At 40.5% G+C, this 24,962-nt stretch overlaps 1 protein-coding gene across 1 annotated transcript in view; it reads right to left on the bottom strand.

The window, feature by feature from the left end:
* klhl13 (kelch-like family member 13) overlaps positions 1-24,962 on the bottom strand; it is a 249,704-nt gene that overhangs the window by 31,671 nt on the left and 193,071 nt on the right. The window contains exons 3-5 of the mRNA XM_078211279.1: positions 18,372-18,513; positions 7,372-7,504; positions 206-402 (exon numbers count right to left, since the gene is read on the bottom strand). Coding sequence (XP_078067405.1) covers positions 206-402; positions 7,372-7,504; positions 18,372-18,513 — 472 coding nt within the window. The remainder of the gene's footprint in view (positions 1-205; positions 403-7,371; positions 7,505-18,371; positions 18,514-24,962) is intronic.

The raw sequence follows: 24,962 nt of genomic DNA, 5'->3' as shown, positions 1-24,962 counted from the left end.
TGCTTGTGGCTGCACAATACTAATACTGATAGCAAAAAGTGAAAAATCAGTGTCTGTTTTCCTAACCGAACAAAGACACAACACAGCTGTTGCTAATGTCATAAGAATTAATCTGGTTACCAATATTCAATATTAAGCATTGTAGGAATCAATAGATAGACTTACTGGAAAACTTAAAATTAAAAAGTGCAAAGACAAATCTTACCCCAGATATAAGAAATACTTTACAGAAATCCAGGACAGGTAAAATCTGCAGAAAGCTGGCTGCTTCCAAGGTATCCTGAAGATTGTCCATGTTCAGGGAAAGCTTTGCAGTATAAATGAAATCAATTATTTTCTTAAGTCCTATTCTGTTCACCCCATGAAGTTTAATGCACATTAGATCTTGCTCCTTCATTCCACCTGATCACAAGGAAGACAAATTGGTATTATTTAAAAACAAAAAAAATCAACAAATAGCGATGTCTTAGTAGAAACAATTGATTAGCCCACTTAAAAATTGCATGAAACACTGAAATACTGAATTATCTTTTAAATTAAATTATGAAGGAAATTATAACAATAAAATTGTTAACAATGAAGTAGTAATAATTATGGCCTGTAAGTCCTTAGTGCTTTGACTATATTTTGTATTAAAGATCAGGAAATAATGAGAGAGAGATACAGTTAAATACAGATTTGTTCCTCCAGTGACTCATTTGGACATACACCGCTGCCTAAAACAGTAATAATTTATATTCACCCAAAACATTTTAAAAACTAGGATATGGATGGTGGGGAGGGGGGTAACAAAACAAATTATGCAAAAAAAAGGGGGGGGGGGGAGAGAAGAGAGAGAAAGGAGTTAGAAAAGGCAAATAAAGCTTGATCCAAAACATGGATATTAATTTTTTGTCGGGTGGTTAGAAGAGAGTGTAGAGTACATGTTTAGAGGTTTGGGAGAGGAGGAGGAATTGTGAACAGTAAGGTGGCGATGGGTGAAAGCTTGGGAATCCATTTGCAGTCATCCATAATCTAGTCCAGTATGCACTGCTTACCAATTTCAGATGGGATTACAGTCGGGGCCCTACAAGTGGCCAAAAAAGTGAATTCCCAATCCTGATAGCTATCCAGTAGCCGTGACATATTATATATTCAATCAAGGAATGTGGCCCACATTTATTGCTCATTCAGAATTGCTCAAATCACATTCTTGAACCATTGCAGTCCATGTGCTAACGGTACACCCTCAGAAGGGAGTTCTAGGATTTTGACCCAGCTGTGAAGGAATGGTAATAACGTTCCAAGTCAGGATGGTCACTAACTTAGAAAGGAGCTTGCAAATATTGTTGTCCCCATATGTCTGCCACTCATGTTCTTCTAAGTGGTAGATCTCCCAGGTTTGGGAGGTGCTGTCAAAGAAGCCTTGGTGAGTTGTTGCAGTTCATCTTCTGGCTGACACACAAAGCAGATACAGAGTACTAGTAATGAAGGGAGTGAATATTTAAGATGCCAATTAAGTGGGCTGCTTTGTTCTGGCTGATGTCAAACTTATAGATTGTTGTTGGGAACTTTAAAACTAGTGGAAAGTATTGCATTACACTCAGAACTTGCGCTTTATAGATGATTGACAAGTTCTGAGGAGTCAGGAAGCGAGTCATTGAACACAAACTACTCAACCCTGAGCTGTTCTTGTAACCACAATATTTGTGTGACAAGTTCTGTTAAGTTTCCGGTCAACAGTGACCCACCCACCTGTTGATGGTGGGTAATTTGGGCATGTTGATGCTATTAAATGCTAAGTTTTTAGATTATCACTTTTTGGAATAATCATTGCCTGGCACTTGTGTGGTGCAAATGCTTCTTGTCACTCAAGCCCATGCCTGAATGTTGTCCAGGTCTTGCTCTTTCCAGGCACTGACTGCTTCATTATCTGAAAAGTTGCAAATTGAACTGAACATTACGCAATTATCAACCTGGAAACCTCCCCTCTGCAACAATATCTTGAGACCAAATTGACTGGCTTCCAACAAACAATCTTCCTTTGCACTAGATACACATCCAGCCAGTTGAAAGTTTTCCTTCCGATTCTCAGAGTTCAATTTTACTTGAGCTTTTTGATGCCACAAGCTGTCCATAGTTAGAGTCAAGATAAAATGTTATGAGGTGAAGAAGCCTAGTAGCCATACCAATAATCATACTGAAAGGGTTAATCATCACACTGGTTTAAAAATCGCATAAGCTGCAAGTTGCTAAATTCAGTCACACAGGGAAAGCTGAGAGAAAACCACAGGTGTCAATTGACCTAGTTAAGATTCAATGACCATAAAACTCCCATCACAAGGGAGGCCTCAGTCACACAGCAAACGCACAGGCCTCCATTGAATTATGTGCAGCTACAGCTTGTCAGAGACAATGGGACAGAGGAGTTGATAAACCACTGGTTAGAAATATAGCTATCACAACTGTGCCTGGAAGGTAATAGGTAAGTCAGAAGAATTAGGTGCTTGGTGATATTATAATTAGGTAGACGTGCATAAGTTGTAATTAAACAACGATACCCTTATGTTTTGCATTATGTAAACCTAATCGGCAGCTGAGAGTGGATATAGATAGAAGTTATCAAATGTACAACTTTGATTGGTATATGCTAATGACTTGTAACCGAATCTGGAAGTATATTTGTCTGTGTGAGGCTGTATCCAGGGCTACGGACAAGATGGTGTACGAGAGCCTCCCAGCTTCAGTTTGAGTCATCAAATCTGAGATCTGTGGGGGACAGAGAGGGGGCAGGGAGGAGAAGGAATGGTGGTTGCAGGAGTAATTGTTGGTGGGCTCAGTACTCCTGAGCCATGTCCATTCTCGTTGCCCACTGACTGCATAAACTAATCGAGAAGCTGGCAGGCTCTTCATTACCCAGATTGATTTGTTCTCAAGTTAAACAACCCTTTTGCCAAATCCAATTATTTTTTATGACAGTAACTTTAAAATGTTCAAACAAAACTTTGAAGAACACTTTTTAATAAATATCCCAATAAATGTTCTCTCAAGTTTGCTTGTAGCACTGTCCTGGCGATCAATTTTCAATTCCTGGAGACTCCAGAACAATTTGCCATGTTGACGACCCAACAGGCGATGGTACTTGGAGAGCAGTGCACATTACATCGACATTTAGATCATTATTGCAGTAGAAGGGTATATGGCAAGTACAGGGTTAACAGAGTGCGAGTACTGTACCACCCATAATGTGATGTGAGAAGGCACATATATCTAGGGTCAGTGTGATGTTGGCCAGAGACATGTTAGGACCTAGAGTGGAGGTACCCTCTATTCGATATTTTATATAGTTACAATGGTTAATAAAGACTTGCTGTTAACATATGGATGATACCACAGTTTAACAGTCATATTCTGTAATCAACACCATCCTAACATGGTAACAGTTCTGGATCAAAACCCCTCATTGTCACATGAATGCTGAAAGACAAAGAAAAAATACATCTTCAACAGATTCTTAACTGAAAGAAGCTCCAAACAGAGCTATAGACACTGAGAACATTCGCCACAAAAAGCTCCAGAGAATTCTCAGGGACCTTGCAACCCTCTATTGCTTTAACAACAAGCCTGCGGTGTACTTAAATGCCATGTACTGACAACACTACATTGCTGATTAAATCAAGTTGGCAAGCTGCTGACCCATCGCAGCCATGGTTGAAAATTCTTTTTCCCAAAGTGGTCCAACGCCATTTTGTGAAGCCTTCCAAAACCAACAAGTGCAGGAAACCAATGTTCTGCAGTGAATGGTGACGTCATCGCAGAAGCCTGTAGGCTATTAAAGTCGAGCCCACACTTTTAATATCTTCAACATCAAACAAAAATCCAACTCATCAGATAATTTGTACCAACTCCAGGGCCAAATTCAAAAGGACAATTGGCAACTTTGAGCAGGAACATTTCACAATACTTACGTATATCAGGCCTTAGTAAAATATCAAAGGAAGACCAGGTTAATGGTTTTTTACTAGTTTGGTGATCTTCCAAATTATGTTGTCCAGCTGCAAGGCATTGATGAATCTGAAACCAGCCTCAGAGAACTCTTAACAGTCTTTGATGAATATTTTAATCTTCAAGCGGAGGAGAGTTCAGAGCTTAATAAGCAGTAAAAGCGGAAATACAATCAAAGTATTTGCATTAAAGCTGAATTGGAAGAACTCAACTTGAAGTACAGTTGGGCATAACAGCAGACAGGAAAGACACTCCGAGCTCATTAAATTGAAAAACTTTGATGAACTAATACTTGGCCCCTGGAAAAATACGAGTTGGAAAAAATGTTAAATGTTACTTCAGACAAAGCAGAGTTGGAACTATCAGCAATCACAAAGCTATATACTGATACACAGAGTGAGAAGAAAATAAACAGATGAAAGAGCAGCAAATGGTCCTTCGGCATCAGATTCAAAAACAGTGCATTATGTTTCAGCAACATGAAGGAATAAAGAATACTTTACGCAGCAGAATGGCAGAATAGCAGACCAAACTCAGTGAAACTCTTAAATTACTAAAGAAGTCGAGACAAAGTAATTGAGCTGCACACTAAAAAGAAAAACCTGTGAAGGACCTTCGCATGTTACAAAGTTCTCTCAGGTCTGAGTTCATCGCTCGACAGCATTACAAAGCGAAACAAAATGAATTTAATGCCACTCAAAGAATTGTTGACCCAGTTTTGTAACTCAGGAATGTTCACTATTCCGGGAGGGAGCCCAGAGGTACAAGAATCAGACTACAGTGCTGAAGAAAACAGTTGCACATTTGGAAGGAACCTTGAAAAAGTATCACATTCCTAAAGAGGTATGCGAAATGATGAAAATATAGAATGGCAAGTGAAGACAGAAGTTTTCACTAACAAAAACTATTGGCAGAAACAAAATTAGAAAATGTGCGCTTAAAAGGTAGCACAGAAGAATTATGGCATAGAACCTTCAGTGGATGCAGCACAAGAGTAGATGATCAGCAGTCCAAGAGGCGTTTACCTCCAACTGCGATGATGGTACAGCTGATGGATACATCAGCCACTGTACACACGCTACAACTTCCAGCCAGCATGCTACAACCACAAGGATGCTGCAACCAGGTATATTACCATCAATAACAAAAAGCAGAGGTGAGCATACTACTCAACCTCTTCTAGCCACAGGAACACTCTTCCTCAGCCTCATAGGGCTTTGTGATGGCCCATCTGGAAAAAGTAGTAAAAGCAGAAGCAAGGAGACAAATACCATCTTTGTTAACAGCAACCATGCATCGGCACAATAACCAAGCCAACTAGACATGGTCAACATTTAAGCAATGAAAGAAAAGAATGAAAGCAACACAGTGGGTTAGGTTGATTGGCCATGCTAAAAATTGCCCTTCGTGTCCTGAGATGCGTAGGTTAGAGGGATTAGTGGGTAAATATGTAGGGATATGGGGGTAGGGCCTGGGTGGGATTGTGGTCGGTGCAGACTCGATGGGCCGAATGGCCTCTTTCTGTACTGTAGGGTTTCTATGATTTCTATGAAAGGCCAGTCCAACCTCCAAAACAACAAGAACTAGGACCAACAGAGCCTAGCACTCTCCTGACACAACGATGAATGAGATGTGGAAGGATTATAATGCCTCCAGACTGCCTGAACCTCTAACTTTAAGGACTTGAAGGAGGGAGATGGGATAGCGAGAATGTTTCTTATGCTAATACTGTAATAGCAATAATGTTGGAATAGCATTAAGGTTGTAAGTAAATGCCTAAGACTTATAACAATGTAAGACTTGAAATAAACTAAAGTAACTCTATGTCCATGAGATAAAGGCTTGGGGGGTGGTGTGGCACATACAGGTTTAATACAGGGACACTTAAGATGGCACATGACCTAGACTTGGGTCATTATAACACTGGCCAGAGCCGTGTGAAGTTTTAGAACAGAGATAACTCCATGCCTATACCCTTTAGTGTATATTTGTATACAGAAACACAAAATATAGGAGTAGGCCATTTGGCCCCTGAAGCCCACTCTGCCATTTAATATGATCATGGCTGATCCGCTATCTCAATACCATAATTCCACACTCGCACCTTGAAGCCTTTAGTAAACTATTTCCTCTTAAATATATTCAGTGACTTAGCCACTACAGCCTTCTGTGGTAGAGAATTCCACAGGTTCACCACCCTCTGATTGAAGAAGCTTCTCCTCATCTCAATCCTAAATGGCCAATCCCATATTCTGAAACTGTGAACCCTTGTTCGAGACCCCCCCAATCCGGGGAAACATCATCCCTGAACCCAGTCTGTCCAGTCCTGTCAGAATTTTATACATTTCAATGAGATCACCTTTCATTCTTCAAAACTCTAGTGAACACAGGCCCAGTCGACCCAATCTCTCCTCATATGAAATCCTGCCATCCCAGGAATCTGTCTAGTGGACCTTTTCTGCACTCTCTTCATGGCAATTATATTCTCTCTTAGTTGAGACCAAAGCTGCACACAATACTCCAGGTATGGTCTCACCAAAGCTCTGTACAGTTGCAGTAAGATATTTTTGCTCCTGTACTCAAATTCTCTTGCAATGAAGCCCAACATACCAGTTGCCTTCTTAACTGCTTGCTGCACCTGCATGTTTGTTTTCAGTGACTGGTGTACAAGGTCACCCAGGTCCTTTTGTATTTCAACATTCCGCATTTATCATTTAAATAATACTGATATTCTGGATAACCTCACACTTAGGCACGTAATACTGCATCTGCCATGTAGTTTTCTACTCATTCAACTTGTCTAAATTGCCTCATTACATCTTCCTCTCCACTCACATTCCCACCTAATTGTGTCGTTAGCAAATTTGGAAATATTACATTTTGGTTCCCTCATTCAAATCATTGATGTATATTGTGAATAGCCAGGGCCCAAACACTGATGATCCCAACAGTACCTCACTACTCACTGCCTGCCAGTTCAAAGAATACCCATTTATTCCTAGTCTCTGTTTCCTGCCAGCTAACCAATTCTCAATCTATGCCAATATTGCCCCCAATCTCATGTGCTTTAACTCTGCATACTAACCTCTTAAGTGGGACTTCATCAAAAGCTTTCTGAAAGTCCAAATACACCACATCCACTGGTTCTCAAATTACAAGCAGTTAAAATACTGATGACTACGAAGACCTCTCTTTAACAATAATGTTCTGTGATCAACACCATCCCAACAATAATTACTTTTGTTTGTTGGGTTAGCAACCATGAAGGCAGATATATGAGTAGAGATGCTGGCAACTGTCATCAAAGGACAAAATGATCCAAGCACCAGCACAGTTGTCATCTGTTCATGTAATTCCTTACAGTTCACAAGAGCTGGGACATCTTACCTGTGAACATAGCCTTAAAATAATCACTGGCTGAGGCCATCATTGCTCTATGGACTGGAAATACTTCATCACCGTCTCCTGGCACCAAAGTGACATCACAAAGTAACCCTTCAATTCGGAGCTGGTCAAACCCCTACAAAATTTAGATATTACAAGATCAGGTTACAAGCTGTGAAATGGAAGTGCAAAAACAGTTTCTTCATCAACATTGGCAACATTTATTTACATGATGCTCTACAATGAGCTTTACAAATATACAAACCTGCTTGCTTAGCTCGTAGCACCCTCACCTCTAGGCAGAAAGTTGTGTGTTCAAGTCTCACACCAGGATTTTAGTGCATAATCACATGACACTTTATTGTGGTAAATATTAACCAGATACTAAGATGTTAAACTCAAGCTCCTGCTGCTATCAATTCAGATGGACACAAGGTCCACTATTTGAACAAGAACAGTAGTTCACCTTATGTTGTGGCCTTCAACCAGTGCCAGAAAGTGTATAAGAGGGAGAGAGTGTGCATGTGAGGGACAGTGTGCTTGCTGCATGCGTCCGATATGAGCCTCTGCCTTCCTGTTTCACTTATAAAATTCAGAGTTTTACCAGCACAGCAGGAGTCCCTTCAGCTGATCATGCCTGTACCGGCCATCAAGCACTTATCTATTTTAATTCCATTTTCCAGCAGCTGGTCTGTAGCCTTGTTGCTATGGTTCATCTAAATGCTTTCAGTGTTCCCGACTCTACCACCCTTTAAGCAGAGAGTTCTAGTATTGTAGCTGTGGCCTAATGAACGTTTTATACAGCTCCGTCATAACCTCTCTGCTCCTCCCATTAAAAATTACAAAAGGCAAGGTTTAATTATTTTTAAATAAGAGCATTTTGTAGGTAAACCACTTCTAAAGTGGGTACTACCTTCCAGGAGTTCATGTTAAAGGGGCCATGGAAGGATGGCTTGGCCAGGGCTCAATGTGAGGGGGCCATAAAGCTGGCAAATGTATTTGTGACTGTAAGTCTTCCTAATTCCTCATACATGTATAGATATAGCTGGAAAAGACTTGTTTACATTTGATATGTGTTCTCACCTATTTCTCGGCAAAAAAATGGGCGTTGACATTACAATGATGCTTGGAATTCCCCAATGCACTTTGGAGGTCACTAGGGTTTCCATGGCTCAAAGTTTGAGAAATCCTGGATTAACTGGTCATTCATCTCATTGGCTATTTTTGGGAACCTTATTTACATATTGGTTGCCTTCAGTTGTCTACATGACTAAATTGCAATTAATTGTTTAGGAAGCACCTTAGATGTTTTTGAGGGCAAGATAATGGTCTTGTAAAAGAGTCCAAGTTCCTTCCTTCTTACATCACACTTGCCTCACTCTTCCATCAGCAGCAAGGTTACAAACCAAACCTGGCTCAATGACGAAAGGAGCAAGAAGCAGCACCAGACATGCTTTGGATTGAGGCACCAAGCTTATGGGGCTACAACATGGTGCATAAAGAACACCAAAAGCAGCAGGCCACAGAAAAAAAGTGATTCCAAAATTAGCGAAGATCTACAACCCTCATAGCACATCCAGTTAAGAGTTGTAATGGTCAATCAGGCATCTGACGAGAAGAGTCGATTCTGTGAATATCACGGTCCTCAACCATAAAAGGAGCTCAATATGTGAGTTCAAGAATAAGACCAAAGTTTGCAACTGCCTTCAGCCAAAAGTACTGAAGATCTGAACTGGCTGGCTCCTGAGGTTTCTAGGATCAGAGATGTCAATATGCAATCAACTTTAAATATCCCAAGGGATATTATGCAGAGAAAATCTACTACCCTAACAATCTCTTCCCAATAGTAGCTCAGTGATGGAAGTACTCACCAGCAGTGCCCTCAACTGAAACCTATTCAACAATCTGCTCAGCTAAGCTTATTGCCAGTTCTACCAGCTCAGCACAGCCTGGATCCAGGCATGAACTTATGAGCTGAAGGCAAGAGTAGAGGCGAAAGCCGCTTCCCTAAATGTCAACAAAGCATTCAATTAAGTGTGGCACCAAGGCATCTGTGCAAAACTGAAAACACCGGTGCATGGAGGACAAGGGGAAAACTCTCCAATGGCTGGAATCTGGCTTTCTGAGGCCGATCAGCACTGGTCAAGGACATTGATGCAGCAGCTCCATCAATCACATTCCCGCACAGAGACTGCAGCAACTCACAAAGTTCACTTCAACAACACCTACCTCCTAGAGTCTTAGAACACCGTCACACTCAAGCTCCCCTTCAAGACACACATACCCTGATGTGAACATACAGCATCAATTCTTCATCCCTAACTAACATCAGTGTGGGAGAGGAGCATCAGCACAAATACTGCAGTGGTTCAAAGAAAAGGCTCACCACCACCTTTTCAGTGTAACTTTGCCAGCAAGTATCGCTCACATCCCGACAATTAAAAATATTTTCCATGCAGGTTTCTTTTTGAATTCCACTGCGTATTGACAGTGGAATACTGAATTCAGTGCTGCAGTCACACACGCAATGTCTTAAATGCTGTAACCTTCATATTTACAATGTTAAAACAGCAATCGCATTTTAATGCGACATCAAAATTGGCAATTTTTGAATGAGAGGTAATATATGTCCAGGTTCATTCTTAATGGACAAACATTGTTGTGGTTCCCTAATGATGCATTGTTTGAAAAAATACTAATTCTATTTCCCCAGGCAAAGCCACAGAAATAAAATATATTATCCTCATTCTAACAGCCATACATAATCCTTCATCTTAAATTGTTAAGTGGGTCTGAAACCAGGTGCAAGTTTTAAGTAAGCAGACATAAATTTCAATTTGCTTTCTCCACTGCAAGGCCTCAAAAGTGAGACAGTGATCGCCGCCATCCTTCAGAGCATCAGGAATATATCCATTTATAATCTATAGGAAGGTATAAAAATACAGGTGTGGAGTGAATTGGAAGGACATAGAAAAGGCTAATTTGTTGTTTTTAAGGCGATGGTGAAAGGCTGCTGAGAGGAAAAGGAAAAATTTGGTGGAAATAAGATTAGTGCCCAAAACTGACAGAACCGCAACAGATAGATTTAATCAAACTAATGTGATCAGGCTAAATGCCACCCTAAAGTACATTGCCAAATTATTATATTTATGCTAAAATTAATAGAGTTCTTTATAAACAAGATGATTGACAGATTGACAGAATTTTGCAGCATAGAAATAGGCTATTCACTCCATAAGGTGGTATTTATGCTCCAGACAAGCCTCCTTGTGCATCTCACCCCATAAGTCTATTTTTCTAAGCCTTTCTTGCTCAGGTACTTATTTAGCTTACTTTTAAATGTATTGTTGCTTGTCACGGAAAGAATATAGATGCTCTTTGACTTCCTGTAATCAGTATCAAAAGAGGTGTGTCTTTTTTAACCTTGGAGAGTGTATTCCAATTAAATAATTCAACAGCAAGGTTTGAGAGTTTATAAATGAGGGTTATTTTTACACATGCACACACACTTTTACAGATTGTAGTTAATTCAGGATCTGATTGACAATCTCCAGTCTCTCACATGGTCGGCTTGTGATTCTCGAAAGGATTCAATACTTTCAAGTTGAAGTGAGGGTCGTGTAAAGCAAAGGGTTCATAGCAGGTTGTGAGGTTACTTGGAGTTGAATATCTGAGAGATTAGTTCTCAGGAGACTTTGAAACTAGAACAGGTTATGTACTTTGGCTGCTTGATGACGTTCATAGTCTGGTCCCTCAGATTGATTGATGGTTCTGAAGGATCTGCTGGGCCCTGGGGTTATAAAGGTGCAGTCCCTGAAACACTTCTGATTACATGACCACTGGGTTAACATTTCTGAGGTTCCCTCAGTCTAGTTTGTAGGAGGGAGGCCATCATAATACAATAGGAAGTTGATAGCAGTCATTGAGTTTCGATCTTCCCTTTTGTCCAGTATGAAATATGGAGACAGCCTGTCTGGAAAGTCCGTAGTCTTTAGATGTTGGTCCATCCTTAAACAATGTGTGAATTCGACAGATAATTGTGAAGTATCCTCACTTATGTTCATTTGAATTTGGTATTCACCAGAGACTTGACTATCTGTAATCTAAATGCCAAAAACTCAGAGGATTTGTGGCAGCCATCTTATCAGCTCATTTGTGTCTAATTTTTAAAAAGTATTGACTGGAAGTTCATAATATGACGTGCCTTTGTTGCATTCACCTCAAACACACCATGTGAATCTTACTTGAGAAAGGATATACTGGGACTGGAGGGGGTACAGTGGAGATTCACTAGGTTGATTCGGAGTTGAGAGGGTTGGCTTATGAGGAGAGACTGAGTAGACTGGGGCTATACTCATTGGAATTCAGAAGAATGAGGGGAGATCTTTTAGAAACATATAAGATTATGAAGGGAATAGATAAAATAGAAGCAGGGAAGTTGTTTCCACTGGTGGGTGAAACTAGAACTAGGGGGCATAGCCTCAAAATAAGGGGAAGCAGATTTAGGACTGAGTTGAGGAGGAACTTCTTCACACAAAGGGTTGTGAATCTGTGGAATTCCCTGCCCAGTGAAGCAGTTGAGGCTACCTCATTGAATGTTTTTAAGGCAATGATAGGTAAAATTTTTGAACAGTAAAGGAATTAAGGGTTATGGTGAGCGGGCGGGTAAGTGGAGCTGAGTCCACAAAAAGATCAGCCATGATCTTATTGAATGGCGGAGCAGGCTCGAGGGGCCAGATGGCCTACTCCTGCGCCTAGTTCTTATGTTATGTTCTTATGTGGAGAAAAATTCCACATTTCCACCACTCTCAAACTTCAACATACAAAGCAAGCTATTAGAGTAGAATATAATTAAGGTAGGACCAGTGTATACATTTCTATAGGACATAGTTCTTCAACAGTGCAAGAAAGATTGTAAGATTTTTTAACAGGAATCAGTTACTTCTATGTTTCCGAGACTGGGAGCATGTGGGTCAGTAGTAGTGGTGGAGGGGGTTGCAGGCAGGGGCATATCCTTAACTTAATGAAAACAATTGCTCCAGGATTATCCCCGTGCCTTGTGTTGACTGCTCTGCCTCAGTGAAGCATTGCCAGTGGTTTCTGCTCACTTCTTTTTTTCATTGAGTTGCTTGCTGCTCATTAGCCTTTAGTTGGGGCTGCGCACAAGATTGAAGCCTCATTTCTGCATGCACTGCAGCGATTACATTTTCCCCTTGTGTTGTAGCAGTGCGGATATCCTTGGCCTCCAACTCTGGCCACCCTAAATGTCCTGTTTGCTGGAAAGAGTTCAATTTCAATTACTACAATTCAGTGAAGGTATTGAGAAAAGTCTTTGAATTTTCAAAATATAGTATCCTATGCGAAGTACTGGTTTATATCTAATCTCGGCTTTAATTTTCACTAGTGGACCAGGTATAATTTAGATTAGCACCTACTAAAGTTATTGCATCCTTGCTTATTCTAAAAACTTGAACTTCCAAAGATTATACCGCCTGCTTTATGCAACTGGACAAGAACTTGGAGCTGCAATGGGATGGAGCAGGGGCAGGTATCCAAATTTAAAAGTGGAACTTTAAATGAATAATCTCCAGATACTATCAGAGCTACGCACAAACTAACATACAAAGAAAAAAAAGTCTTCACTCTTATGATGCCTTTCACAACCTCCACGTCACAAAATGCTTTACAACCAATGAGTTCAGATGAAAAGTAATTGACCTGAAACGTGAACACTGTTTCTCTCTACAGATGCTGCCTGACCTGCAGAGAATTTATAGAATTTGTTTTTAAATCAGATTTTCAAAATCTATAGTATTTTTGCTTTTCCAAGTATTTTTGAAATGTTATCACTATGGCAACCAATTTGTGCAAAGCAAACGCCCACAAATAGCAATGTGATATTGACCAGATAATCTGTTTTTAGTTGTTGATAGAAGTGATGATGGTGGAGGGATAAATATCAGATACGACACTGGGGATAACTCTTGCTCTCTTTGAAATTGTGCCATGGAATCTTCTACCTCAACCCAAGAGGGTAGACAGCGCCTTGGATTGGTGCCTCATCTGAAAATCAACGCCGCTGACAGTGTAACACCCTTCAGCACTTGCTTTGATTTAATGTTCAAATCCACAAGTGCGACTTGTACCCAGAAACATCTGATTCAGAGACAAGAATGCTACCAGCTCAGCCACAGCCTTTCATCACTAACAGAGCAAAGAGTTGAATGAATTGCTCAAAAAGAGTGGTGCGGTTTCAATTCATAGAGCACCAGCAACAGGACTGGGAAAAGAGAGCGCTATTCCATGGGACTCTTTCTACTCAAACTGGGTTGCAAATAGTGCACTGGCAAATCGTATGAAGCTGCAGATAGGACATCAAACTAAAAAACGGGAGGGGAACAGTTCAAATAAGGTGAAACTTATAAATCTGAAGAGAAAAGATCAGGTCATACAGCAGATTTGTGCAAGTGGGTGGGGGGGGGCAGTTTAATGGCAACAGAGAATAAGGAGAATCGGAGCAAAATAGGTGAGAAGTTCAACTGTAAGGCACTTTATCTGAATGCATGGTAACTCTGGAAATAAAAGATACCGTAAGGGCATGCGGGAGCAAGAAAAGATTCTGGCTCCAAGAACAGACAGCAGAATCAGTATGGGTGGAGATAAGGTATAACATGGGACAGAAAAAGCATGTAGGAGCATTTTATAGGTCTCCCTAACATAAGTCATACTATCACGAAAGCAAAATACTGTGGATGTTGGAAATCTGAAAAAAGCTGAAAATTCTGGAAATACTCAAATGGTCAGGCAGCATCTTTTCAGAGAGAAGCAGTGTTAACATTTCAGGTCAGCAATCTTTCATCAGAACTTGACCTGTAAAGTTAACTCTGTTTCTCTCCCTACAAATGCTGCCAGATCTGCAGAGTATGTCCTGTATGTTCTGTTTTTATTATAGCAGCTACACTCTGTTGGGCTGAATAATAAGAAATAAGAGAAGTTTGTAATAGAGGCAATGCAGAAATAATGAGGGGCTTCAATCGACATATAGGCTACACAACATGAAATCCACAAAAATAGCTTGGAGGAGAAGTTCATGGAATGCATTTGAGACAGTTTTGCAGAACAACGTGCCATGGAATCAACCAGGGCAGCAGCTATTTTGGGTCTTGTTTTGTGTAATAAAAGCAACTTAATCAGCAAGGTCATTATAAGGAATCCTCTGGGAAAGAGTAATCATAATATGATAAACTTCACATTATGTTTGATAGTGACAGACAAATCTGAAACTGGAGCATTGAACTTAAAGTCAATTACAATGGCTTAAGGGGAAAGTTAATTAAGGTAAATTTGAAAAGTAGATTAAAAAATATGACAATAGCGACAACTGAAGTAAATATTTCAACAAGTTTACATTCCATTGAGAAATTGACTCAACAGGGTAGGTGCTGGCAGTTCATTTTGCCTGGCTGGAAAGTTTAGAATTTGGGAGCATTGTTGCAGGATAAGGGGGTCAACCATTTTGGATTGAGATGACAATAAATGCATTAATTCAAAGGATTATAAATCTTTAGAATTTTCTATCCCAGAGAGCCTTAGATGTTCAATCAGTGTATTCATCGCTAAAACGAGAGTTTTCTGGACTGTAAGGAAATTGAAGGATATGGCAAGCAGGTATGAATGTGGAGTTGAGGGTTGTTCATGATCTGATTAAATGATGGAGTGGGTCTGAGGGGCCACATCACCTACTCTTGCACCAATTTCCTATGTATTCGCACAGAAACTGAACTTTGGGCTCCATCTAAAACAACAGTTGGACCGTCAGCTTCCACCTCAACTCTGCTCCAAAACACATTTACTCTGCATATGCAAGGCAAAGCTAAAAGAAAGTACACAGAACCTTTCCTTATTTGGTGCAGCTTTGCTTTTGCCACAAATTGTATGTTTTAATCACAGGCTTCAGAACAAAGGTCAGCACTGACTAAATATAAGTGTGGGTGGTTAGTGCTCAGGATTAGGAAATCCTGAAATCTACTTCAGGTTAATGAATTGAATCAAGCATTCTCTGACGCTTAATAAAATTAATAGAGGATATTTTTGAGGAGGATGATATATAACAGCTATCTGGTCCATTCAGAAAGTGGTCAAAAAGAACCATTGAATCCCTAAAGTGCAAAAGACGACCATTCGGCAGATTGAATCTACACCGACCCTTTGAAAGTGCATCCAACCCAGGCCTTCCCCTCCCTCCTATTCCCAGAACTCCACACATTTAGCATATATAAAAAAGACTTGCATTTATATAGCACCTTTCATGACTACCGGATATCTCACACTGCTGTACAGCCAATTAAGTACTTTTGAAGTACAGTGACTGTTGTAATATAGGAGATGTGACAGCCTATTTGTGCACAGCAAGCTCCCACAAATAGCAATGGTTTAATGACCAGATAATCTTTTTTTCCCTGATGCTATACAGACAAAACATACTGTTCATAGAGAAGGAAACAAGAGAGTGCAGAATGTAATGTTACAGTCATAGCTAGAGTGTAGGGAAAGATCAACTTAGTGCGAGGTAGGTACATTCAAAGATCTGATGGCAGCAGGGAAGCAGGTGTTCTTGAGTCGGTTGTACATGACCTCAGACTTTTGTATCTTTTTCCCGACGGAAGAAGGTGGAAGATAGAATGATCGGAGTGCTAGGGGTCATTAATTGTGGCTGCTTTGCCGAGCAGTAGGAAGTGTAGTCAGAGTCAATGGATGAGAGGCTGGTTTGCGTGATGGATTGGGCTACATTCAGGATCTTTTGTAGTTTCTTGTGGTCTTGGGCAGAGCAGGAGCCAGACCAAGCCGTGATACAACCAAAAAGAATGCTTTCTATGGTGCATTTGTAGAAGTTGGTGAGAGTCGTAGCTGACATGCCAAATTTCCTTAGTCTTCTGAGAAAATAGAGGCGTTGGTGGGCTTTCTTAACTATAGTGTCGGCATGGGGAGACCAGGACAGGTTTTGGTGATCTGGACACCTCAAAACTTGAAGCTCTCGACCCTTTCTACTTCGCCCCCATTGATGTAAACAGGGACATGTTCTCCTTTATGCTTCCTGAAGTCAATGACGATCTCCTTCGTTTTGTTGACATTATGTTTTGACATTGGCTCCTGTGTTTGTAATTTACTGTAATGGTATGCTTTTCCTTCTATTTTCATTCAGTCCTGGGATATGAACATCACTGAGGACCAGCATTTATTGCCCATCACACTTGATGAGATGGTGGTGTGTTACTTCCTTGAACTGCTGCAGTCCAAGCGGTGAAGGTACTTCCAAATATAGCAAGGTACAGAGTTCAAGCATATTGACTGAGCAAAAATGGAGAAACAGTATTCTATTTCCAAGTCAGAGCATTGTGAGACCTGGAGAACTTGCAGGTGGTGGTGTTACCATGGGCTTGCTATTCTTGCCTTTCTAGATAGTAGAGGTCACGAGATTGGGAGCTGCTATCAAACAAGCATGGCTGTGCTCATTGTATTGGAAAAGCATTGGTGAAGGTTTGATGGTGTGAGAGGTGGAAGAGTCACTCTCGATTGTTCTTCAAACATGATGGTGTTTTCCATATGAATTTTCTACAGTGACCACAGTAACTCCTGCCCCAAACATTATTCTGCATTGCGCTGTATTCCAAAGTGAGAGCCATTTACTACATGTGGAAAATGACAACATACTGGTTTGAGGGTAAAGTTTGCCTTGCATATTGGTTCTATACAATGTAAATCTATTTGCTTGCACTATTTATACTTCAACAATAAAAAATCCACAAACATATACAAACTGTCAATAGAGTGCCAAATGGATGTTTTGGCAAGACTGTATGTTCAATTTTTTAATGAGGTTGCCCAGTCAAGTAAGTAGTTCACGTGATGAAGGTGCCTAGAATTTTGTTTTCAATACAGCAATTGTAAAACGCAATTTGAGTCTACCAGATGCAAAGCAAAAAAAGATATATGTCTCTCCACAGTTTGGGTGTGTGTGTGTGTGTGTGTGTGTGTGTGTGTGTGTGTGTGTGTGTGTGTGTGTGTGTGTGAAGAAATCTCGCCAACACAAGAGGAATTGTTTTCTTCCCTGTTGTGGTCTGACACAGGGATTGCATTGGGATATGATTTTACAAAGATAAAGTAATCCTGAGTCAAACCTGGATTGTCTGAAGCAGTTTTACAATTTGTGGCAACAGTACTGTTCAAAAGCTGCATATTCTTTATTAAAAAGTATTTTCCACACACACAGGTGGCTGTGCCAATGATGTTACTATTTTGCAATATTGTTTATGACTTTTAATAAACGTACCCAAACTAGGAGACAGCTGAGATATTTGTTTCCTTCCCCTAAATTAAAAGTATTCCCTTGAGTATTTAGTCATCCCACAGTTGTAATTCACATTTATTAAAAAGCGCACAAAGCATTGAGGGGCACAAGCCGATGTGAACAAACAGGTTTGCTGTCTCAAGTTGCCCTGACCTCCCAAGAATGGTAAGAAGTCTCACAACACCAGGTTAAAGTCTCCAAGAAGATCGCACATATCGACTTTAACCTGGTGTTGTGAGACTTCTTACTGTGCTTACCCCAGTCCAACGCTGGCATCTCCACATCATGGCTCCCAAGAATCAACAAGGCCCAACAACTTTCAGAGTCTAAACTGACTATGCTCCAGATCATAGTGTAGCAAAATAGCAAATGACAGCATAAATAACACATCAAGGAGATTCAAGGCCTGACAAGGTTTTCATAAGTGTTAGTCTAAAACAAAAATTTTATTGTGTAAAACTATATATGTTGCCATTATTAAAAGTGGAATTTTTTTTGAATGATCAAGTGTGGACAATATGTAACATTTGCACACTCTTTGCTATTCAAATCTGATTAAGCAGAAGTCATATTGCCTCATGACTACAAGTCCTGCGCCTGGAAAGGGAGTAAATACTGCACAGCAGCCATCGTTGTGAACTAAGAACAAACATACCTGTAACACTGCAGAACTATGGGTGTTGCTAGTGAAGAAGCGAGTGTTGCCTGTCTTTGAAGATTGCAAATGGGTTGCCACACCCATGTCGCCACTTGCCAAGGACACTTTCAGGTGAGGATCGTCCTCTTCGACCAACGATCTGCAGTAATTGTAAAGGTGAAATTAATGCATTTCAAGACTGAGTGAAAGCTGTGTTGTGCACCGCAGACTACATTTAGGAAGTGGTAAAACCACCTGGCTCCTTGTCTCAACAGCACTTCAGCTGCTGACACTGCTCACGGGATGATATTGCACCTTTCTTTTAATATTAGTACATTAAGTATACGCTACTTCAAATTATTACTATAAAATTATGAGCTCGCTGGAATAATACAAGGTTTCACACAATCAGCAGAAAGAACACGGTTGAATGTACAGAATGTATTTAAACTAAAGGGGCTGTGAAAAAATATATATATTTAGAGAATCCATTGCATTCGATCATTGGAAGCTCACTGTGCTTCCATCTGAGAAAATATAATCTTAAAATAAGGAATGTCTAAATGACAGCCAACATCTGCTTGCAGACTGAGACACTTGGTAAGCTGATCAAAGCCCCGAAATAAATATTTGCACTTACTTATAGGGTTTTCCGGTTTTAATTTTGAGGACCTTGTGGTTTGAAAAACATGATTCTCAGGGCCATGAGACTCCATGGAGTCTGGAGTCAATGTTGAGAATTCTCAAGACAACTCTCTCCCAATAGTGTATGCATTGTGTTGTCACCTCTGGTGAGTCTGTCCTGCTAGTGGGGCAGGAAATACCCAGGAATAGTGATAAACGAGTCTTGGACATGGGCTGCCAGGTATTATTCAGTGAGTGTGCCCATGTCAGTCTATCTCTTGACTCATCTGTAAAACAGCGCTCTCAATTTTCACAAGTCCCCAAATGTGAGTCAGGAACATCACCTGGCTGGGTGTGCCTTTGTTGTTGTTGGGGCATAAAGGGTGCTAATGACCAGTTTTATTCATATCTGAGTTTCTTGTAGCAGTTTGATACAACTGAGTATTTTGCTTGGTCATTTCAAAGAGTGGTTAAGAGTCAACCACATAGTTGTGGTTTGGAGTCTCACATAGGCCAGTCTGGGTAAGGACGGCAGATTACCTGCCGAAATTTGCTCTTCTATCTCCTTTCCATTATTTGGTAATGTATAGTAAAATCTGTTAGCATGATAGCCTCTCAATTGTTCCTTAGTTCTAAACAAATAAGATTCTGTCTTTGACTCCTGAAGAATATTATCCCTTTCCAGTGCTATGATAGTTTTGTTACCCACTCCTTTATTTCTTTACCAGTCTTTCTTGAACACCATGTAGTCAGAAATATGCTTCCACCTTTGCTGCAACAATTCAATGCCTCCCAATTCTCACCTTTGATCTTCCCTGCCTTGCTTTGAATGGTGCCATAGGCTCTTTTGCATCCATCTGAACAGATGGATAGGTTTAAAGTTTCATCTGCTAAGTGACCCCACCAGCAATGCAGCACTCCTTCAGTACCGCACTAATTTAAAGTCCTGGAGTGAAGCTTAACACAGCTAAGGTGGCTCGGAAACCATAAATAGGATTAGAATAACATTTATGTTCTTCCTGATTAACAAATGTTTAGCTAACATTTAATGCATTGTTAAATGTCTTTGCTCTTCCCATTATTCTGAATTCCTGTAAATTATGAAGCCAGTAATTAGCATCTGGTCCCCTCTAACCTTTTGGATCAGAAGTAAAAATCACAAAAATGCAACATTAAAAAATGTTCAATATAAATATTTTAAATGAGTACTTCCCAGCACTTTCTAAACACTCCTGAAATTAACTGCTAGTTTCAAAATACCACAATATATTAAATTATACCAAAAGCTGATCAGCCTCTGGATTACAGATGGGAAGATAAAGGGAAGCTGTTTGAGCCTGAAATGATACCGATGAGTTTCTATCTCAGGAGGTCGGTTGACACAATGCTTCTGGGATAATTCTTTGCCAGAGAAACGCAAGACTAATCTCACTGCCTCACACTCTCCCTGCGCATGCACCCCGCACCCCCATCCCCACCCCCTCGAAACCTGTATCTGTTTCTGCATCCAGCATTTATCTCAGCATCAAACAATCCTTGTGGCAAAGCATTCCCTGCACCACCAACCCAGACGTAAAGAAATTGTCCCTAACTTCGTGTCAGTGACCATTTTAAATCGAAGACCGTCGCTAAATCTCCAGTTGGCATTTGCTTCTATAGTGGACAAATCATAGTATCTCAGGTTTCTCATTTGGCATCCTTATACTTTTGCATCTTTGACATCATCCTGGTGAAAACACATCTTTCTTAGAATGGGTGTCCAAAATTGCATAGGATACTGTAACTGTGGTCAAATCAATGCTTTATACATACTGATGAGCACTTTTGTAGTCCTGTATTCTATGTTGTTATTTGTGGGTCTTACACTCTGGAATTTCCTACCTAATCCCCTCCTACATCTCCTTTTAGACGCTCCTTAAAATCATCTGTCCTAATATTTCCTTATGTGGCCTGGTATCAGATGTTGTTTAGACCATTTAGGACAGGAGTGAGGAGACATTTCTTCACCCGAAGAGTGGTGAGCCTGTGGAATTCATTACCACAGGAAGTAGTTGATGCCAAAACATTGAATGCATTCAAGAGGTGGCTGGATATAGCACTTGGGATGAATGGGATCAAAGGTTATGGGGAAAAAGCAGGATTAGGCTATTGAGTTGGATGATCAACCATGATCGTTATGAATGACGGAGCAGGTTCAAAGGCCTCCTCCTACATCGTCTATGTTTATGTTTCTATGTAACACTTAGGATGTTTTATTCCATTAAAGGGAGAATGTCATTGCAAGTTGTTGTTTTAAAACATAAAAGGCTTTATTTTAAAATGTTTTGTCTAACTAGAGTTAAATCTTCAAGGAATTCTATATTAAAACCCAGGGACAAAAGTAGTTTATTTGAACTGTTAATGTAAACAATAAGGAATATATGCATATGGAGTCAATGTGACTCACCGTTGCCTTTCAAACAGGAGGCTTAGTGTTATAGTTCCATTCCAGGATGTGAACACAGGAACTAGAGTCACACACCAGTGTTGGACCAGGAAACATCGCACTGTCAGCCCTTTGAGTTGAACAAAAGCCCTCTCTGCCTATTTTGATGGTCCTTGTAAGCTTTAAAAGTCGCATGGCACTAGAATGAGCAGATTCTAGTTAAACATTCTTCCCTCAACATTCATTGGTGTAATTCTGATCAACAGAGGCTGCCATCTCTCTACAAAATCCAGAATTATTTGAGCAAAATAGACCTCCACAGCCCCCCTTGCCCATTTGCATTGTTGGGAACTTGTGGCAAAATGGTGGCTTCATTTGCCTTCCGCACACAAAAATAGTATGTTGCATACTTGTATTGGTAGTTGTGTCTTATATCAGTGCAAATCTTTGCTCTTTTCATATAGCAGGAGTTTTAAAATGAAGTACAGATAAGGTTCAACAACTGTTTTGACACATGGCAAAGTTGTGTGTTAAACTAATTGCTGGTAAGATGAAAAATCCTGAAATCAGCACAGCTTGAACTTCATTCCTTCTTCATGTTTTTTTGCGTTACATTTTTTCAAAAAAATAAACAAGCAAATTAAATTAACAACTGAAAACGACAGTTGGAGCAGCATAAGGAATGAAAGGCGTGAGGCAGGGCCTATTTGAATTACAAATGAACAATCTGATTATACCTTTTGATATTCTGATATCTGTTCACAGCTGTGGCACTGCCTCAGCAGTGAATTGATGGAAATTAGTTTACTCACAAACAGTTTCCAAGTGCTCTGAACCATATGTTCCTTCATGCAATGTGTTCTAGGAGAGATTACATCAGCGCAGTCAGCTTGCCCTCTGTGGTACTTGCAATTAATGGAAAATTTCCAGACAATTTTGGCTTTGAACTATGAGAGATTTTCTTCTTCCACTTTTTTTTGAAAACACAGCAATATTTTGTAAAAAGTTGCTATAATTATGCTAGCTTTTTCTAAAGAGAAAGTGAAATCCCTTCATGTTGAGGTCATCCTTCCCAGAATGCACTTTGGAAGCAGAAATTAAAATTCCTGATGGGGAACGACTGCCCAAAGCTGGAATTTTCCACAATTCTCTGAACAAATGCGCGGTGAACCACAATTTTGAATATATATATATATTTAATATACAGAGCTAAAGACTGAATGGTGATTTATTCACATGCAAGCACTGGCTAGTTTCTGCGATTAGGTTTTCATTGGATAGCGCCACAGAGGTTTGAACATAAACTTTAAAGCCATGTAGATATGCCCAACAGCAGACACCAGAATCTCCCATGTGTTTGGATATAGCTCCCTCGAGTTGTATGCAAGTACTACAAAAACATTAATAAATTTGTTCAATGTGATGAACTCTGCAATTTGAAACAAGCGTGTATTTTTGATATATCCCCTTAAGCTAAAGTAAAGTTAATTTAGGGAAAGGAAATTGTGGGGGCGATTCTCCCAAAGTGCTGAATTGGTGGGAAAACTGTTCTAGATCATGACTCAAAACCCTGAAATAAATATTTGCACTTATTTGTAGGGTTATCCTGTTTTAATTTTGAGGGCCTTGCCGTTTGAAAAACATGATTCTCAGGGCCTTGAGACTGCATGGAGTCTAAAGTCAATGTCGAGGATTCTCAAGACAACTCTCTCCCAATGGCGTACGCACTGTGTTGTCACCACTGGTGAGTCTGTCCTGCTAGTGGGATAGGAAATACCCAGGAATGGTGATTCTCAGTTCAACTTCACACTCAAATCTTCCCTCTCTTCCCTCTGACAGTTCTGGAACTCTCCGCATGCACAGTGGTCCCGATCTGTCAGTCTCCCCGTTTGCTGGCTAGCTCGACCACTGGCCAGCCCGGGACCCCCGCAGTGCTGCCCCTCCAACCTCCTCCAGGGCCCCCACAACAATCCCCGGGCCAGCACGCAGTGAGGTCCAACAAACAGCAATGACCAGATAACTCACCCTGGGGCCTGTTGGTTGAGGAGCAAATACTGGCCAGGAGAAGCTCTTAAAATAGATTATTTTACATTCACTAGAGAGGACAGATTGTTTGACATCCCAGCAGAAAAAGATGTCTGTCAATGCAGTACTGAGAGGATGCTACATTGAAGCATCAGCCTGGATTAGATTTGAATCCTCGAAAATGGGACTTGAACACACAACATTCTGACTCAGAGGCGAGCATGCTTCATATGAACTGTGCTATGACTGACACAAAGTAAATGTAGCCTTTGTTTGCAATCAGAAATATTTTGCTCAGAGAGTTTGGACAAAACATAGGAGAACATTTCACCTCAACGGTGAGAAAGTACGTGACATGCTTGGATGAGAGATTAAACCATGACCTTGGCCAGGAATTTCCCACCGTGATGGGACCCACTGCAGGAGGATGCAGCGGCCCAGCCAGAAGTCCACTGGCTTTCTGCAGGACCTGATGATCCTGGTGGTAGGCGGGGCCGGAAAGTCCCACCCTTTGTCTGTTTTTTCCGGCAGCCAATGAAAAATCCACCAGAGTGTTGGGAGATGATCAGGAGATTTCCCAATGCCCTGTCCAAATTCTTGTCCCCAATCAATATCTTCAAAATCAGACTAACCTGTCATTTATCTGACTGCATTGCAAAGCAGCTCACATGAAGTACTAGAAGACAGTTCTTTAAGATGTAACGAAATGCCTTAATTTTAAATGTATACTCTTGTTTCCAATTCCTGGATGGCATGGCCCTTCCCTAACTTTGTAATCTCCTCCTGCCCTACAACTTTCCAGTTCTAGCCTCTTGTGCATCCCTGATTTTACCACTCCTCCACTGGAAGCCATGGCTTTAACTGCCGAGGCTCTCGGCTCTGGAATTTCTTCCCAAAACCTTTACTTCAAGTTGCTCCTTAAAAGCCATCTCTGATCAAGCTTCTTGTCACCTGTCCCAATGACCCCTTATATGGCTTGGCCAGAGATAGGTTTTATAATCATTCCCATAAAATGTTTCGACACCTATAACTATGTTATGTCGCTACGTAAATGCAAGTTTTGGTTATTAAATGAATGCAAGTCTTTTATAAATGGGGAAAATCTGAGTGCTCCTGCAATATGATTCAATCAAAATGCTAAAACATTCTATTACCTTGCACTGTGCGCCAACAAGAACCAACAATTCCCATTTTGTGTCCAGATGTTTGGTAGCTTTCTTTGCAGTAGATCATGTGGTGGAGTTGCCAACATTTCATGCAGATGGTCCAAGTGCAAAATGTCCATTACCGTAAATCACAATTTATACAAAAAGCATTTACATCTTTAACAATTCCCTGAACAATGGCGTTCATTAATGCCAACTGTGTGTATGTAGATTTTGCATCACTTTCCAGCCATTTACAAACACTTCTCCGACTCGGCAACTGCTCTCTATTACCTGCCAGACTTCCTTTATCCTCCATGCTCAGGCTGTGGAATCTAACCCACCCACTTACCTGTACTCTCTCTATCATGTGGATTTTGTAAAATCTTT

Source organism: Mustelus asterias, chromosome 4 (assembly GCF_964213995.1).
Source record: "Mustelus asterias chromosome 4, sMusAst1.hap1.1, whole genome shotgun sequence".
Taxonomy (NCBI): Eukaryota; Metazoa; Chordata; class Chondrichthyes; order Carcharhiniformes; family Triakidae; genus Mustelus; species Mustelus asterias.
This window is presented reverse-complemented; position numbering and strand designations above follow the sequence as displayed.